Source organism: Falco biarmicus, chromosome 1, assembly GCF_023638135.1.
Source record: "Falco biarmicus isolate bFalBia1 chromosome 1, bFalBia1.pri, whole genome shotgun sequence".
NCBI lineage: Eukaryota > Metazoa > Chordata > Aves > Falconiformes > Falconidae > Falco > Falco biarmicus.
Window position 1 is genome coordinate 30760065 of NC_079288.1, and position 19373 is coordinate 30779437.

General features: G+C 38.8%; 1 protein-coding gene across 1 annotated transcript; it reads right to left on the reverse strand.

Moving 5' to 3' along the window:
• Nucleotides 1-537: 537 nt before the first annotated feature.
• On the reverse strand, nucleotides 538-18759 carry ATP6V0A2 (ATPase H+ transporting V0 subunit a2). The gene is made up of 20 exons (XM_056357759.1): nucleotides 18522-18759; nucleotides 17176-17254; nucleotides 15695-15792; nucleotides 14684-14821; nucleotides 14058-14158; nucleotides 13203-13329; nucleotides 12319-12401; nucleotides 11883-11976; nucleotides 11344-11556; nucleotides 10589-10739; nucleotides 9692-9831; nucleotides 8616-8773; nucleotides 6892-6982; nucleotides 6475-6593; nucleotides 5830-6040; nucleotides 5139-5258; nucleotides 4776-4895; nucleotides 3439-3556; nucleotides 2676-2847; nucleotides 538-1789 (listed from the first exon to the last, which is right to left on the reverse strand). Exons 1-20 carry the CDS (start codon nucleotides 18636-18638, stop codon nucleotides 1687-1689), a joined length of 2553 nt encoding a protein of 850 aa, XP_056213734.1. The 5' UTR covers nucleotides 18639-18759; the 3' UTR covers nucleotides 538-1686.
• Nucleotides 18760-19373: the final 614 nt, after the last annotated feature.

A 19373-nucleotide genomic window follows, 5' to 3' on the forward strand; every position in this document is an offset into this window, starting at 1 on the left:
CAGCAGCAGCAGCGCCGCGCCTGCCGCGCTACCGTAGTCCCCGGCCTCAGAGCCACGGTCGAAAAAGCGCAGCACAGCCCCTGCCTCCTGGCCGCCAGCTCGGTTCAGCAGCTCCTCGAAAGGCGCCGGATCGCTCAGCTCCAGGACGGTGAGCACCCGGTCCTGCAGCCACTGCAACCGCACATCGTCCAGGCTCATGGCGGCAACCCCCGGGGCCCGACAGACGCCTCCCGGTGGTCACGGCAACGGGGGAGGAAGGAGCGACGGCCACGGCCCGCCCCGCCGCGCCTCAGGAGTCAGCAGCCGGTCCGCCCGCCTCGTCCCACAAGGCTGCTCGCGCCGCGCCTCAGGAGGGCGCGTTCCCGTTGCACCTCTGGAGCGACCGGTTACTTCAGCCCCGCGCCCGCCTGGGCGGGAAGCCGCGGTAGCGCCGGGGCCGCGGGGCCCGCCAGGGGCTTCCCGCGGGGGGGGGGGGAGCGGCACAGGCCGGGCTGTCCCGCTCCAGCGGTACCGGGAACAAACGTCGGGGCCCACTCGGAACAGCACAAACCAGGTTTTATTCGGAATTGGCAAGAAACACGTGCAAAATTTAAGTGATGCTGTGCTTACAGCACAGATGTTAAAACATAATGGTAATATCCCCATTTTCAGAGCAGTACAAAAAATAACACGAAGTGACTCCTTTCCACCTGTTCAGTATGAACTTTGGTTCCACAACATCAGGTCAGTACCGCTGCACAGGCAGCCCTACAGCCAACAGGGACCAAGGCCAATGCTTTATTCCCCCTGCAGAAGTTACACCTGCATGTGGAAGCTGCATGGGACCACACTGTAAAAACAGAACCCGGGATAAAAATTTCTAGTAGGCAGTTTGATTCTTTTATTTGTGTCCTGACCCAGGCTGCGTAAGAGTTTTTTCCCAAGGCTTTTACCCACCAAGGTCACCGGAAGAGGCTGCACGCACCTCGCTTTGTGCAGAAGAGCATGAGTCTGAAAGCTGCTGGCTACAGGGAAAGAAGAGAGCTAATATCTCCAGTCTCCACTTCTAATCCTGACTTCTTCCACATTAAATACCACCCATGGCTTCTGAAAGACTGACATCATAACTCTGAGCAGAACTTGGAATAAACAGTTAACATCTTCAGTGCAGTTTTACATATGGCCAAAAAATGAGCACATTGCATCGCTGTGTGTAAATTTACATTTCATAATCCTTCTTGGATACTGAAAACATATATTGCTTCTGTTGCATTGCTGAATTGTTCCCAAAGTGCATGAGATGGCAGCTTGCTTAAGTATGTGATTAGTAATGAATGTTTAATATGACAAAAAGTCTTTCGTATAACTTAAAAGTAACCATTCAAGAAAATAAACAGCCCCAACAACAGCAAAAAAATATGCCTACACTTGTTTTAGGACAAGCAGTAACATTTTTTTTTAAAGAACAAAACTAATTTACAACATTAGTTTATCAAGAAAAATGTACATTTTATATCTATATACTTTACAAGATGTTCCAGATCTGCTATGTATTTCTATGGGAGGTATATATTACAGAATTATTTGGCTGCATTATAAGGCAATCAGTGAAAAACACTTTGTCCTACATGAAACCATTCAAAGGCAAGATCCAATCACATAATTATTTGCAGACAAGTCCAAACATTTCTGCTGACAGCAACCAAACTACGCTGTATCTTCTTTATTAAAATGTAAAGAAATGTGCTTAAAAGAGAAAGGCGTAAACTTGTATCCTCCACCGGAGTAGAATTTGTTCTGAAATTCCACCCTGAAACGATACAAAAAAACCCCAAACAGAATCTGTATATTAATCTGCAATGACCAGTTGCCAAGGGATAAACTGTGCATCGTAAAAGGCTGAACAAAACCCATCCTAATCCTGTCACTTACACTTTCTGTGCTGCTATTTAACCTTCCTAACACAGTCCTAGGCAAGTTTCACGTTTCTCAGGAGACCCAAACACAGTGATACTGTGCCATAATGGCTTATTTCTGACTTCTTACTAATTTGTTTCGAGTTAGTTGCAGTTAATTGTTTTGCAAATATACAATATCATGAGGACAATATAAACACAAGGCAGAGCTATAAGTGTTTATATAGCATGTTTGCCTTCTCTTATACTGTAAATATCATCAGGTTTCAAAATACTCTCCGAATCCACTTGAATATGCAGAGCTCGTGACATTAAGACTAAGAAAGGATTAAAATACTTAAGGGTTGGCAGCCCCACTTAAGCAAAAGTTTTGTCCACTAATAGAAATGTTCTGTTGAACCAAATAAAAGAGACTGAAGCCATTCAGTGGTATAACCAGCGTGAAATTAGAAATACTTATCCACATTATAATATTCTACAGTACGAAAAGCTGCAATACTATAAACCAAATACAGCTTGCACCAAAATCAACTCTGAATATGGTTGAGGTTAATATGCATCAAATATAATATTGAATTTACTGAAAATATTCCAGAGGAACAATTGCATTCAACTAACAAGCCATTTATTTCATATAATTAAATAAATCAACTACATTAGCATGAGGCTCTTTAATTTTATACTTTTCTTTTTAATAAGGCACCTAGTATTTTGACACAAAAATTCCTATTAAATAAGGCAGTATACACTAAAGTGATATAAAGAAAAAAGTGAACTTACCAGTGAAGTCGTATAGCATGGAGAAAAGCAGAAAGCCCCTCCATGACCAAAAGAATAAAAACTGTTAGCACAGCAAAAAAGGCTAGAACAGGGACTAGCAATAAAACACCATACGTTGCATCCACACGAAGACCCACTCTCATCACCATCTGCCATAGAACTTCTGATAACTCTATTAAAGAAATGTTTCCATAATTAATATTGATATTGCATACATTCACCCAGTGAGCTACTGACTTTTATTCTAGTTCAAACAGTATTCACAGCATCTGCTGAACATGGGAACTATCAGCAATCCCCTGCCCCAGTCAGCTGTCCATCCCTCCCTTCCCCAAAATAATCTGTTTCAAAATCAGATCTACTGATGGCAACATTTTCAACCATGACACTAAAACTTTCCTAAGTGCCTAAACACCTTCCAGACTGGTCAATCAATAGAAACCAGGAAATGGTGCTGTGAGTGCTGATACACTGTTATGGGAGGTAACGCTGCGCTCCCATCATTGGCCTCTTCACAAAACAGAGCAAACAATGAAGAAAATTACTAGATTCCAAACAGTAAGTCCCAATTGTAGTTTGGGGGCTTTTCACTGATCATGATTAGTTTAAACAGGGAATTTTTTTTAATTAAGAAAAAGATAACTTCATAATAGTATCACTTCAATAGGCCAGCCTTCATCTAACCAGCATTAAAAATCAAGACAGATGAAAAAAAAAAAACCAACAACAACAAATATCAACCAAATAAACTCAACACACTTACGTGCATGAGCAAGACTTAATGCCCATAGTCTCAGATAGGAGGCTGTATTAGAAATACATCCTAGACAGTATTCAATGGTATGAATTGCTTGATTCATAAAAACATCTGCAAAATTAAGCTGAAATATAAAAATACATTTGTATCCATCTAAACAACACAGTACAGCATGAGAGAACAAAAACATTAATCTGCAAATCTTAATGTACATGGAAGAAAAAATCCATTTAAAGGGTAATACACTGCAAATAAAAAAAGATTTGCTATGTTTAAGACAACATTATTACAGAGACAACATTAAAAAAAAAATCAGGTGCTATAGTTTTCCAGTTAGTTTCCCCAACTACTTTGTTGATAAATCAAAATGAATGCAATCTATGTTTTTCACAAGGAATATGATCCAATACTTGAAAATGCTAAGCAGCAGAGCCAGCCATGGTTCTAATTCCTATTCTACCGTGATCCTAAATTTACAATGTAAATTTTTGCATCCTTAAGAGCAGGACTAAGCAATGCTAGTGATAGAAAGATAACTACATGAATAGTGTAAACTCTGTAAATGCATGTACTTGTTGCTAACAAAGTTTCCAAGACTAATATTACTACAAATTTCAACACTTACTTTGTTTGGAACTATGACACATTTTACTTAAGCAAGCAATTCTTGTATATTCTATACATAACAAGCAAGAGCTTACTACCCCAGTGAAGCAAGTACTGTACATAGTCTGCACAGTGGGAAACTGAAGCAATTTTTTATCTTTCAATTCACATCAAATCAATGGAATCAGTCAAGACCTGTAAAAATTTGCCCTAAGGAGCAGCAATAGCTGGGGACTAGGAACACTGCCCATGTCTCCCAACCCCCATTAGCAATAATCTTCATCACAAGATGTAATTTGCAGACATAAAGAGACTTTTGTCTGGACGAAAAGCCAAGATTAATTAACAGGAAGCTGGGCAGTCATCCTCGTGACTTAATTCTAAGAATCCATAAAACCATACAAAGCCCAGAATTTTTATCCCACTCTTCAATTTTGGAAAACCTATAGCCTTAGATGCAAGGTCTCTATGTGCAAATAACGCACTCCTCCTGTTCTCCACTACAGATAGATTGTGGTTTACTGTAGCAATCAGAATGTAACAAGAAATAATGATTAAAATAGCAACAATTGAAAAAATAGGTAAATTGCATTCAAGCATCAAGGTCTTTGTAAAGGCTCAGCTGATTTTCTTGAAAACTTCCAGGGACTCAGTGTAGAGATTATCATCTTGATTTTTCCACTTCTAATTTGCTTTTAATGACATACAAACTAGAAATTAAGCAAAAACATCATTACCTCCTCTCCATCCCCCTCTCTGTGCCCACTGTCTAAATGACTGCTTCCTTCTTCTACATCATGACATCTCAGCAGAGAAAGTTCTTCTTCACTTTCTTTTCGAATTAGCTTGTAGCCACTCTACAAAACAGAAACGTACCATGTCTTCAAGTGGACTGCCAGTGTCATTTTTTACATTTATTTAATATAGTCAGAGACAAAAGCAAAAAGAGAGCTAGAGAAACAAAGTACTATTATGTGTTACAGTCCAAAACTTTCCAAGTTGAGTAGAAATCTCTAGTAAGGACATTACTCTATATGCAACACAACACCAGCTGAATTCTTCTATACTGAAGAAATACACAAGTTTCTCTCAACACTTACTCTGTACATTCTAATGCCTCGGCCTCCACTGCGCAACCAATATAAATAAAGTGGTTTACCAAAAAGCATTACAGGAACAGAAAGAAAAGCTATACTAAGTAGAAACCTCTGCAGAGCAACCTGTTTGAGGGAGAAAGAAAAAATTAAATTAGATCACAAAATCAAGAGTAGGAAAAGACTTCTCATTTTCCTCTAAAGGCCTTTTTGAGCCTAAGAAAGACGCTGCTAATTTCAGTGGGTATGTACTCCAAACTAAACATGCACATATTTTACTTAATCAGGCCCTTACATTAGGTTACAGACATCCATCATCTTCAGGACTGGGTTCTAGATTAAGGCATTACTGATATTCCTCACATCAGTGTATCGTTATACTGGTATTAGCAAGGTTATTTACAGCACATAGAAAAGTATCAGCATTACAAGCATGAGACACTGTTCTCTAGCCTTAATTTTAACTGGGGAGATTTTGTTCTAGAAACAGGTATTTTCACAAGTCATGGCATAAAATCTTACAACCAATTAAAGAGTAAATAGGTTATTTAGTCATAACGTTTATTCAATTTCCTCTTAATCTGATACATTCCCCTTCCTAGGGGAACCAATCATCCATCAGCCTTTTGTGACTGGTAAAGTGTTACCTGTACAGGGAACACAGGATGTTCAGAAGCTTGTTAAGTACACTACGTACCTGCCCAGTGTAGAAGACCTCTGTTTCACCACCAGGAAACAGGAACATGTTAATAAACTGAATCAGAATACTAGGAGCAGATGTAGAGTCCTCCGCAGAATACGCTAACCATTTAAAGAAGATCATAAACACAAGGTAGCCAAAGATGCACATCATGAATAAAAGTTCAGGAAGAAAAACCAAATAAATATTATACTTCTTCTTGAAATGCCTAAAAGATAAATATGGGAAAAAAATTAAAAATAAGCCTTACAAAGAAAGATCAAGGTAAACACATGACCCAAACGTGATTTCAATAAAACAGAACAGTATCCAGCACTTGTAAACAGCAGGACTGAAATTACAATCCAGAACTGATATCTTCATATTCAGTGACATTTTAGTCACGTATTTCAGTGGAAATCAAAACCGTAAGAAGCACATATCTCTATCTAGCAACAAGTGAAATAAAATCTTGATTTAATCAGATTTTTTGGCATAACACATTTCAGAAAGACTTCTCTGTCACTGCTTTTTAAGAACAGTTTTCACAATTACTATTACTCTGTTTTTAAAAAACTGTTCCAGTTTCTCTTACCAGATTGTTATAATTCAAGATCTGACAAAAACTACAATGTTAATACTATCTTAACTTCTTGTACTTACAAGTGGTTAAATACCCCCAATACAACTCCAAACGTCATGTGAGTCACTCCAAAAATCACAGACATTTTCATTTTGAAAGAATTTAAAAAACTGAGACGATTGTTTGCCAAATTCCATATCTGAAGAGAAGAAAACAAAGCCAACAGTAAAGAACAGTGTAATAGAAGGAATACAACAGTATCCTTTCTCTACTGGAGACCAGAATTCTACCTCAAATGGGGATAACAACTGAAATTTGAGTTCTGTGAAAAAAGTTAAATCTTTCTTTACTCACTAAGGGAAAAACTTTTTTGAGTGGAGGATGCAAGCAGAAATGTTTTTTCCATAGTAAGATCTATATTCCTAATACACATACCAAAATCTAATTTTAAAATGACTGATCATTGCCAATGGATAACTTAAAAGAATAGAACTAACCGGATCAATTCCAAAGGGATAAGCTCCATTGTATACACCAGAAACATTTGGATCCAATGTTAAAAACTGATTAGACTTCAGATCCTCAAGACTGCAAAGAAACAAATACACAATCACATCTGACATTGTTTAAATATAGTTACAAATTATACTTTCAGTTCTACAGGGCACTGCCTGCTTCCCTTTATATGACTAGCTCACCCACTGTCAGACTTCAAAAGAATAAAAGGATTTCTAAGCACAAAGGCCTGGCTAATAAAAAAAATAGGAAAAAAAACCCCAAACTCAAGAAATTCACAATCTGGGCTTCATTTGCACTAACTGTCTTTGAAATGAAAGTTTCTGGATTTTATTCCTCATGCCCCTAGAATGGGATGTCTCATTTAGAAAGCTCATAATTTGTTTTTATATAAAATTCACTAACAAACACCCAAAGAATAACTCATAGATTTTTTTTTCCCTTTTACATTTGGATAAGTTTCCACTCCAACTTAAATTAACACAGCATTCACCACCCATTCACATTTTAACCAAAGTCAGTGGGTTTGACTCTACTATTTGCCTCAAAAACAGGCAGTGGCTCAAAAATGAGATGCAAGCTGTGAACATTTAAATACCAAAGGGCCACGACACCTCAAAGAAATAAGGTTATCCTACTTGGTGAAAAAGTATGTTTGACAATTCACATAACCTACTTTTTTCTTTTTTTTTTTTTCTTTTTACTACCAAGAAAAGCTGTGCCAAGACTGATGATTACTAGGTAATTGATTATTTCATTAATTGTTGATTTCTTCACAGTAGATACTAATGTTGCCTGGCTATTCATTCCAGAAGCATGACCTAGGACAAATTTCTCCACAAAAATGAGCCCTTTGTTTACTATTCCTCTCAAAATCTGATATATATATATATTCAGAAACCTCTCCTGGAAAATATAATAATTGGAGACAAACTAAAACAATTAGCATAAAGACAAATCATAACACAGGAGGTAGTGCCTTTTATGAATAAAAAGAATACACAAGACAAAGTCCCAGTGCCTTTTGTTAGGATTTTACAGTACAACTGAAGTCTCCAGCCATTCATAAGAACCTTTTTGTTCTTTAGCGATACACAAAACACACCTAAGAAGGTTTAGAGACTGAATAAACCCTAGAAATATCACCCCATAAAATTCGGTGCAAGTCCTTACTACCAATAAAAAGATACTATGCCAGCTGCACTTCTTAATCACCAAGAGTTATTAGCCAGCGTATAGCATTAGGATATTGCAACAGAATTGGTTCCAGGAGAAAACTGACTGTCATCTACACCAAATGATATTCTAGAAAATGATCCAGGTGACTGAGGACATGTAAATCCAGCAAAGCAGCACTGACAAATATGAGATTAACCTGATAGATTTACTGAATTAAATATAATAAAATTCTAACAGTGGTTTTGGAATAAATTGTGTTCTCTGTGGATTTCCCAATTTACGATAATGACCAATATGAATTTCTGGTTTTAAATAACTATTACTGCCTTTTTTATTCTAAGTGTAGATGTATCAGCCCTTATAGTGCACTAGCACTTGATACCTTAACAACTAGATTTTGCTAGATTTCACTGCATTTATTTACTGCTCTCAATAAAAGGAGTTAAGATGGGTGAGCAAAAGGGTTAAACTGTTGCAGGAAGTACGTATTTGTTTTAATGGTATAGCAAATAGGCATGCTACTCACCGCCAAACCTGCTGTTCAAACATTGCCGAAACATTCCATCCAGAACCAAATATATTTAATGACTTCGAAAAACAGTCATTATAGATCAACCCAGTGTATATAGAAAACAGACCCATTAATAAAATAACGTATCGGCCTTCAAATAACATTTTCATTATCTGTAAATATTGGAAAAAAGATAAAATAGAGATCATCATCTGCTACGTGAACAATCGTTATGTAGACATCTCTAAGAGACACACAGTTTTGGCCATACAAAGACTTCTAAAAACTCTTGTGAACAGTCATTAAGGAATAGGAAGAAGCCTGAGGCCAATCAAAATGTAACACACAATTTTGATTTAAGCATGTCAATATGCAAAAGTGATTTATATGCAAAGGTTTATATGCATGAGGAAACAGAGCTAGGAATGAGAAGTATATTCTGAAAAACAGCTGTGTTTAAATTGAATGCACAGATCTGAAACCCCCATGCAAACTCCCATTACAAACTAAGACTCTTCTCACTGGCATCACTACATTAATGAATAGTGTTTCTAAGCCACTTTTCCTTCCCAGGACTAGTTTTCAAGAAGTTAGGCATTTGCAGCCATTCTTAGTTAAATATAATTCTAAGGAGAGATGCAGGTGTTCCGGCATTCCAACTCCATACGATTAAAAAATCAGTTAAAATTAAGTTTAACAAATTTCAAACTACAACTCCTTTTCAGAAACAAGAAAATGGAATTGGAAAAATAATTTTCTCCTCACTTCAGTCACTGTAACCACATTCTGTAAAACACACGCATTACTAAGTAACCCCAGAAGAAGAAAAGACAAGCCCAACAATATCAACTAATTTTTGTCACTTTCATTCCAACTTGAATAGTTCTGCTCTTTCAAAAAAGTGAATAGTTTGTTAAGATATCACATTAATCTCAAGGATTACAGCAAATTTAAACAGAAAATCCTGAAACAAAGGAAAAAAACCCCAGCCTAATACATGTGCAATAAATAGTACTTTCCAGAAACACAGTAATTATTCAATTGAAATAATCTTGCTATATGGGAAGTGAATTATTTGTAATTCCTTTTACCTCATCTTGTGATCTTTGCAATCTAGGGTGGTTTTCATACAGTATTGTCAGAAGTGAGAATATGAACATTAGTAGACCATGCCCAAAGTCTCCAAACATAACCGCAAACAAGAAAGGAAAAGTGATGATGGTATACAGAGCTGAAAAGGCAACATCACAAATTTCAGGCACACAGCACAACAGATGATGCTGCCATCTGAACTATGCCTAAGCAATTCAACTACTTTAAAGCTGAAAATTGTTTGAGAAGTTTGAAAAACATTTCAGCCCCTACTAATGGACCTTTCCCCCACACTATAAATCTAACTCGGTTTAAAGCCTGCTTATTGTGTATCCCTTAGTAATGACAAATCTGCAGTTGAGCGTTAGCTGACGATTCTGAGAATAATAATATGAGCCCAGGAAATAAAAAACAGACAAAACAGTTCTTCCTCCATGGCTATTCTGGCTCTGTATTATAATGTACATTCTCCTGTACAGCATGACATAACATAGCTACAAAAATACATACAGACATTAAACTAACTGGGCTATACAACAAGGCTGGATTTTTTTTAAGTGATGAGCTCCAGGCTTCAGTAAGATCAATAGCCATTACCAAAGTTTTCTTTTTTCCCCTAAACATCCTCTCTTACCCAAAGTAAAACATTATACAGCTATTATCAGCATCTTTAATGCTAAAATAACTCATTCAGCAAAATCAAATCCTATTTTACTGCTTGGAGCATCACTTGTACTTTTGATGAGCTACTTCAATTTTAAAATGGCCACTAATAAGCAACATGGTTGCCACCATTTTGCTTTTACCAGTGTCCAGTTCAGCAAGGGAATTAAACTTCTAACAAGGCAAGCAGTAATGATAGCACACCTCACAGTTCAGATTTCACTAGGACCAACCTGGATTAACTTCCCCATAGCTTCCAACTCCATAAGCATCAACAATGTTTTGGAACCCTGAGGTGAATTTATTGGTACGTATCAAAGTTGGAGGAGGTTTTGTTGTTGGGATGGTATTCATGAATGAAGAAATTGTAGCCCCACTCTTTCTCTAATTAGACAGAAAAAAAGATACATTTATGTAAGAACTCAGTTGATGCTTAATCTAATCAAATTGAAAACATTTCTTCTATCAGCAGTTTCACTGATCCTGAAACATTCCTAAGTTAAGCCACAATTTTAACATTTATCCCTTTGTGCCTTCTTAAAAAAATAATTACATTAATCTGTTCTTCTAAACACACTGATTACATACAGTGTTCTAATCCTTACTTTGTATGAAATACCAGAATACACTCATTAGTCAATACTATAAAGCGAAGATTTGTTATTAAAAATTCTCCTTCATAAAAGATGGCACTGCATTCAAGTTAGCACCTTCTACTTGACTGCAAATAGCATGGTCAGACTGGGTCCAACACGGAAGTTATTCAAGAAAAAAGCCAAACAAAACAAAAGCCAAAACAAAGAACAAACCCACACACAACACTAAATAAAGGTTCTGCTTACAAAGAAATTGTTTGATAGGAGTTCATAGACACCCACACCTGCCTGTGCCTACTTTTAGCCTGTTTTAAATAATCATTTTCTTTCCTTATCTGTATAGTTAGTTCAGGACAAAAGTTTTAACATCAGTGAGCATTCAGCTGACTTACTGAACCTTCCTCCAACGCGTGGCGCAGATTTTGCAGATCAGCCACTGGACACCAAACCTCAGCAATTAAACATTTATTTGTGACATCAAAGCTGCACAGGTTGAGTACATGATAAATGGCTTTCATCTTCTTCACTTGGATAACCCAGGTATAGATGGATTCAGATGCTTTACACAAGACTTGGCGTAAGTAATCCTCAGTTTTATGCAACACCTTTGTCCAAGAAAAAAGCAAAAAGATTTCATTGGAAATGTCACAGTGGTTATGGTAACCACAGTCAGAGCACCTAGTATTTGTCCAATGCCAGATCACATTTGTAGGAGGGCAGCTAACTACCGCTTGTAACAGAAGGCAACGCCAAGTGCCCAGAAGTTTAATAAATACATGCAACAAGACATCAGGGACATGACATACAGTCATGCTCAGACCCAAAGCTGTATGTGTTTTAGAAACCTATTCAGGTACTTAACGCAGTGATTCATCAAATGATTTCCTGTAGCACAATAACTGCAGCAAAAGAAATACTGTTATTTACTCACAGTATGAAGATCCTGAATACGAATATTTAGTCCTTCAACAACTGCCTTGCGCTCCTCCATGTTATCTGGATAGGGATACACATGACAGTGATAGCTACAGAAAAACAGAAGTTTGTGTTAAATAATCAAACTGAAACAAAACAAACCACCCAACCCCATGCCCTCGTCAACCCACAACACACCACTGAATAACCACGGGACAGATTCAACTGAGTGCGTCGGTATTTTGCCTGTACTTAATAAGGACTGCAATACACACATACATTTGTGTATTGCATAATTATAAAGCTAGATGCTAGTGGTGGTGGGAGGAACAAATTTAACTTCAACAATCTTACCTAAATATCAATACCTACAAGGAAGGGAAGCTGTGGGAAAACTAAGAACAAAACAACCCAGATATAAAGAAATCATATGTATTACTTTTACTTCTTACCAGTCACAAATCTTCTTAACTTTCTGGCCGATTTGTTCACCCCAATAGGACACTAAAAAAACAAACCATTTTGTGGTTTCACCCTAAAAAACAAAAAAAAAGTTGATGAAGTTTGTTTTTAACCAACAACTCCACTGCGATACAATTACAGAGCAAAATAACAGATCTGAATAATTAGAAAATGCTGTGTTAGTAGCATTAACCTTTCACCATCTTAGTGAAGATCAAAAAATAAAATTCAAGTATGCCAATAACTTTTTTTTTTTTTGAAGAGAAAAACAGAAAATATTTTCAGGGAAAATAAGAGATTAAATTTTACCATCTCAGAATTATCAGTAATGAAAAAAGTCTGAAGACATTAAAATGTTACAAATTAGGGTCAAAGCAAAATTTTAAAGTGACAGATTAGGCAGCCATAATTGCTGATTTGCAGAAAGTTAATTTTGTAAGTTCAGAGAAAAAGCTTCATAGAAGATTAACTGTACTCCAGACTTTTTTTTTCCTTATTTACTGAATGAACAAATAAAATTAATATTAAAAGGTAATGTACTGTACAGACCTAGTTAATAAATATCCAAGGAGCCATTTATGCCATGTATTTTGATCATGGTAGCCAATCATAAAGTCACTATTATTCCACAATAAAATTATGCACTCATCAAGTTGAATCATGATAAATTAATTGCCACTCCTATAGTTATGGTGGTATCAAGACCCTCGAATTTTACAGTCTTACAAGTTCTAATACTTTAGAAGAATTTTCCCTCCAAGTGCACTGGGAAATCATTTGCATTCATAGCAGGCAGACCTGAGTAGCAATTTTTCCAAGTCCTATGAAAAGTACAAACAAAATAAATAAACTGATAGTTGCAATCTTTACTCACAGTATCTGGATCTTCCAGACACTCATCCAATTCTGCGTATGTAAGAATAGTATAGCCTTTACAGACTCTCCACAGCATTTTTTCAAATGCTTCAACTTTTGCTATGTGAACTAACCCAGATATGAATCTATAGGGAAAAAAAAAAAAACAATTTGAAAAATAAGCTAAAATCCACAAAAAAAGTCAGAGTACATCATCACTCAGGATCACACAGTCACGATAATTTAACAACTGCCATCTCTAGAGAAGGAAAGAAGGTAAATTTTCTGTTTCCCCTAAGTAGGTATTAACTAGTATATAAATTAGATTCAATTTCTATTCAGAAAACAGACTGTAGGCCTGAGCACACAACCAGAATTATATTTGAAATTGTTTCTTTCTGTGATATTAAGGTTCTTAACCTTTTCTTGGTAAGATACCCTCTTATAACGGTGTGGTAGAGAGCAGTATCCACTCATCATTCTAAAGGCAAGTAGGCAATACTGTTATTAATGCTACAACTCACACTGCCAGGTGATTAAAACACTGTGTGTTTATCCTAGAAAAACAGTTTGAACAGTAGAAGTACTGATTTCGAGCACTTAGATATTCTCCTTAATACACATGCTTGGTTTGATGGAAGTTTTGTGACCTTTTTTTTGGTAGTGTCCTACTTCCCTCTCCGAATAATCCAATTTTGTTACACAGGTACTTTTGGGTCAAACTTCTACCCTGCCTAGAACTGCCTGTCTCATCTGAAATCACTACATTCCAACTTTTAAGAAAACAGCCCACTATTTAAGAAAACAGTTCATCAAGTAGTTTTGAAACAGCAAACACTGACAGCCTGCCAGGCATGGACTGAGCCATACCTACCCCAGCTTGGCACCCAGTCTGTGCATGCAGTTGTAATCCATTAATGGCTCGTTTTCCACAGACGGAAATTCTTCATAATTTGCGTGTAAATGGGATTCATACTAGAGAATAAAAGAAAGATCACTCACAGATTTCAGAAAAAAACCCCTACTGCCATTCATTTATTATCCTGAAGAAAACCTAATTAAGTAAATTATTTCAATAAAAATATAAAACCCTTTCTGCGTTCAAATCAGACAACAGAGAGATCTCAGGATCTCAAGTGTACTGTTCTTAGCAATTATAGTCAGCATTGCAAAAGTTACATGGTATGTTTCTTAGCACAATTTATGCATCAAAATACAAATATGCCTTCACTTTCAACTGACAACAGCAGTAACATTCAAATCATTCAATAAAGAAATCAAAGCTCCTCTAAACTCAGGGCTGCATTTTGCTATGTTTATGAACGCAGCCTAGTACCAGAGCTGGCCAGCCAGGTTCTCTAGGTACTGAGCGCTAATAACGAACAGCATACAGTGCCGTACAGCCCGACACAGAGACATGCACTTCTCTAGAACTACTAACAGTAGGGAACAAAAACCACCACATGACACATACTCCTTGCCAAACAACATAAGCAGTACCTCAGCTGTTCTCCTGACAAATCTTTGTGTGACCTCTAACATGCATGTGTATTCTGTCAGTTCAAGCAGGTTTTTCCTCAACTTTTCTTTGTTCTTAGTTACTTCCCTCAATTCTGTCTCCAGCTTCTGCAACTGTTCCTGAGACACAGAGAAAAAAATGACATCGAATCAGTTACACTGTTTTGGAAACTGGGGGAGAATGAATTTTAAGCACATGTTAATTTGCCACAATGATGGGAGCTTCCCAATTTCTTAATTAACTTAAGGTCCATAAGTTCTATTCCTCAGTCTGGAGAAAATTACTTTGTATTGAGTACACTTGATTCTCCACTGGCATCTGTTAAGCCTGTTGTTCTGCCCCTAATTTGTGCCTGAGCTAAGTAACGCAGACTTGGAATTAGAACATCAGATAGTACAGGGTGGAAGACAGCTACCTATTATTTCAATAGAATTACAGCAAAACAGAATGTCATTCAAAATTACATCTGGATTTTACAAGCTTCTACTTCTAACGCAATATCAGAAAAAGGATTCAGAGAAAACAGCACCACGTTTTGCTACACAACCAACACTGCAACTTGCAGAACCTTGGGCACATAAAACTTCCCCACACCCCAGAAATTTTGGATGCACAAAAAGAGTCTTAGATAAGTCCCAAAGCAATAAATGAAGCTGAAGGACTACAGGTACAGATGATAATTTGCCTGAACAATGTAATTGTTCAGTGTAATTCAACAGTGTAATATGCCAGCCCATCAAAATAAAACAGATGAATGCAAACCCCATGAGTTAGCTTTGACCCTTTCACAGGAATTTTGTGTTAGTATCAAATCCTCACTGGCAGTCTTTGAAGTAACACTGGGAGAAAGAAAATAAATTTGACAAAAAGGAAAGCAAATGCTTCTGCCACGCCCCTATAACTTAAGTCCTAAGATAGCAGGTAATCAAGTTTGAAATAAAATTCCAAGATTCAATTCTACACTTTTGGCATCTGTTGCATGGAAAAGTTACCTGGATTTCTAAAATGTGCTTCAGCAATGGGGCAGGAGGAGCAACGTCTCCTTCAGGAAGTGGAATATCCGCCTTTTTAATTTCTTGTACTAAATACCCTAGAGTGAGAAGAAAAACAGAGAATCAGAAAGGAAACCGTATTGCCTTACACTTCCTGGAATGCTGCACAGTTGACCTTCAGCTGCTACTGATGGTGCTGATCACACTGCAGCATCAGGCCCATTTTATTCATTTTTTTCAGCAGCAACACAAACACTACAGTCTTCAAAGAAAGAGGAGCTTATGGAGTGCTAGGAATAAAACACAGAGAACATTTTTGACTTGGAAGTTTGCAGAAGCAAATCATCTTCATAGTCCTCTGACTGAAATTTTCCAACCACAAGTACTTTTTAAGAAGCTTTTAACATTTCATAATATCTCTTTGTTGCTGCAAGATATCACTTTCTGCTGATCATGCCATCTGCCAGAAACTGATGTTCTGTTCATTGACCCATGTTTGGAATAAAAAGCATTCAAACAAGGTGGCTTAAGCAACCTTGACAACAAATGCAACTCATGCTGGGCAAGGAGATTGCTGAAATAGCTACTGGGATGGTTTGGCATGACCAGCACGTGACTCCGATGAGAGATTCCAATAAAAAGAATCTTTCAATGGTAACTTTTCCTCAGGATATGCTGAATAAATCTGCATCTTGGCTGTAATGTTCTACATACCCTTCTCTATTCATTAACTACCATGTGAATACAATTAACTTCAGGTATTTTTGAGGGTGCTTGGAAGTTCAACAGTACTGAGCTACACAACATGAAAAACAGCCTTATCTTATAACCAAGGAAATATCCAGAGTAGAGCTTCTCAGCAGAGCTCTAAGCAGTCAATACTGAAATGGTCTCAACTATTTATCAGCAATTCTTCTTCACCTCTGAGCTTAAAAAAAACCCAACCTGTATTTAGCACGTACGTGTTGCAGTGTAAGTAAATTTTACAGCTCAAAAACCCAAGAAACAGAGATCAGTGGTAAAACACTGGAACAGGTTTCCCAGAGAGGCTGTGGAGTCTCCATATTCAAAATTCCACCAGACACAGTCCTGGACAACCTGGCCTAGCTGCCTCTTCTTGAGCTGGAGGTTACCTAGGTGATATCAAGAGGTCCCTTCCAACCTAAATGACTCCAATACACTCAAAACTGATGCAGCATATCAAGACAAACTAAGGAATATATTTGTATGTTCCAATCCAATTCAGTACTACAGTCATCTCCAGCTCCAAAAATCTACATAAAGACTCTACATATGAGTGTATGTATATCTGTCGCTTCATACATACCAAAATTTTCTAAAGTTCTACAGCACTGAGATCATACAAGACTGAGAAGATTACAAAAACCTATAGCTGAAACTTTCACTGTAGTTCCGCTCTAAAAATATAAACTTTAATAATGCCGCAGATGAGAAAGAGCAGACATGAAAATAAAGCTCACCAAGTATTCTTTCCATTTCTTCACACTTCTTCACTTCATTCACAAATTTTCTTTGAAATACACTCACATTTGGGTTAAGCTGAAAGAGAAGGACAAAATTATTATTAAATATTGCACTGAGCAACCACCCCTAAAAAACCACATCTATTTCTGTGACTTCTCACGAGACAATTTTGCATGTGGTTCTGCGTGATCTCTTTCTACAAAGTGCTTTTCAGCTAAGAAGGTATGAAAACCTAAAAAGATTTAAAAGAGTTCAAATAGCAAGGCTGCTTTTACAAAAGCAGAATGAACAATGCCTTTTGCTAGTTTTACTGAAATAACAAAATAACTAGGTCTACCGGAGAAACCATTCCTAACCTTATTTCTATGGTTTTAAAGTACTGCCTAACAACTTCAAATTAACAAACAACCTTTCTGCCAGTGATTTTTTTGCAATGGTTTTCTACAGAATATATTTGAAATATTGAGTTCTGAAAAAGCCTTTTTTTTTTATATCCCCATATTATGACACGTGCAATGTCTCTGATTACTTAGCTTTTAAATCAGAACCACTAAATATGCTGTTTCTGGAATAAAAGGTGCAGGAGATGCCTGGAATGGCATCAAAATATTAAACATAACACCCATGTAATGATTCCTACAGACTGGTCTCCTCCTGCCTGCCATATTTACTAACCAGCTGTTAATTTAATTTAAGTCCTCCCAGCTTTCCTTACAAAGATTGTACAACCTACATTTCTGAAGAATACCTGGAAGAAATGCCAACGTCTCAGCAAGCAAAGCTCATACAATTACGATGAGACAATGCAGAAACAAGGTTAATTGTTACCCAACCCTATTTGACGTTAGTCAGGCACGTAGTTTGCTCCAAGGTGCACTGCTCCTTCAGGAACACACGCTTTACAAACCAGCAGACTGTAATGTTGAAGGAATCAACCTACAGAGCAACTACTAAGGTGTTACTATCGCGTGTCAGTGGGGTGCACGCGTGCACTCAGATTGAAGTCAAGGTGCCTTCAGGTGGGTAATGGCTTTCCCATGGGATTCAACCGCAAAACACCCCAAGTTTAAGCTACTTCTGTGCGGAAGGCAGGACGGAGTGACCCCCAGGCAGCCCTCCCTAGAGCCTCTCCGACTCCCCCGCCGCAGTCAGCCTCGCACCTGCGGCGACAGAGAAGGGTTTGGAGGCTTTCAGATCGCACCTCGGCAATGGAACCTCCACCTTCCCGCGGCAACCGCTCGGCCCGCCTCGGCCTTCCCCTTGCCGCCCCCCGCCGAGTTCCCCTTCCTGCCCCCGGCTCCCAGGACGCCCGGCTGGGCCCGGGCCCGCCGCCGCTACTCACGTCTCGGAACTCGGCCAGGCCACGCTCGCCCACCTCGCTGAGGCACTCGTAGGCCGAGCCGCTCTGGAGGAAGAGCTGCGCCAGGCACATGGGCTCGCCGCGGAACAGCGCGCCCATGGCGGGCGGCGGGGAGCGGGGGCGCTCAGCGGGCCGGCGCGGTGCGGCGTCCGGCGGCAGCCCGCGGCCCGGCGGCCATGGCGGAGCGCCCCAGCCCGCCGCCGGCAGCGCGGCCAGCTGCTTCCGGGGGGCGGCGCCTCCGCGGCGCCGGGCGGCCGGCAACGCCCCGCCCCGCAGCGCGGCCCGGCGGGCGGCAGCAGCCCCGCACCGGGCGGGGAGAGCAGCGTGCTGCGGCCACGGGCTCACTGGGGGGGCGGCTGCGTGTGGCGGGAGGGAAAGGAGAAACACGTTTCTGAGGTAACGGTAAGGTCCGAAAGGAGGAGGTAAGTTTCTGAGGTAACTGTAAGGTCTGAAAGGATAAGATACGTTTTCTGAGGCAAATGTAAGGTCCGAAAAGAGAAAACACGTTTCTGAGGTAATGGTAAGGTCAAAAGGAGAAATATTTCTGATGTAATTGTAAGGTCCGAAAGGGGAAGATACATTTCTGAGGTAATTGTAAGGTCCAAACCACAGGGAAATCCTACAGTGAGCATCACATTTGATCGACTGAAGAACAGCAGTAAATGTTTTCAGTACGCTGCGTGGCCCAGATCAGGTGCAGGTTCTCTCCCTAACTAAACTGTTTTAAGTCCTTGGTATCAACTGCAGAGTGTGAACTGGAAAGGAGGATTACAGATCAAGACGGGAAAATCCCCGAAGCATTATGGCTTTTCAGAAGGGCGAACAACAGGGTCC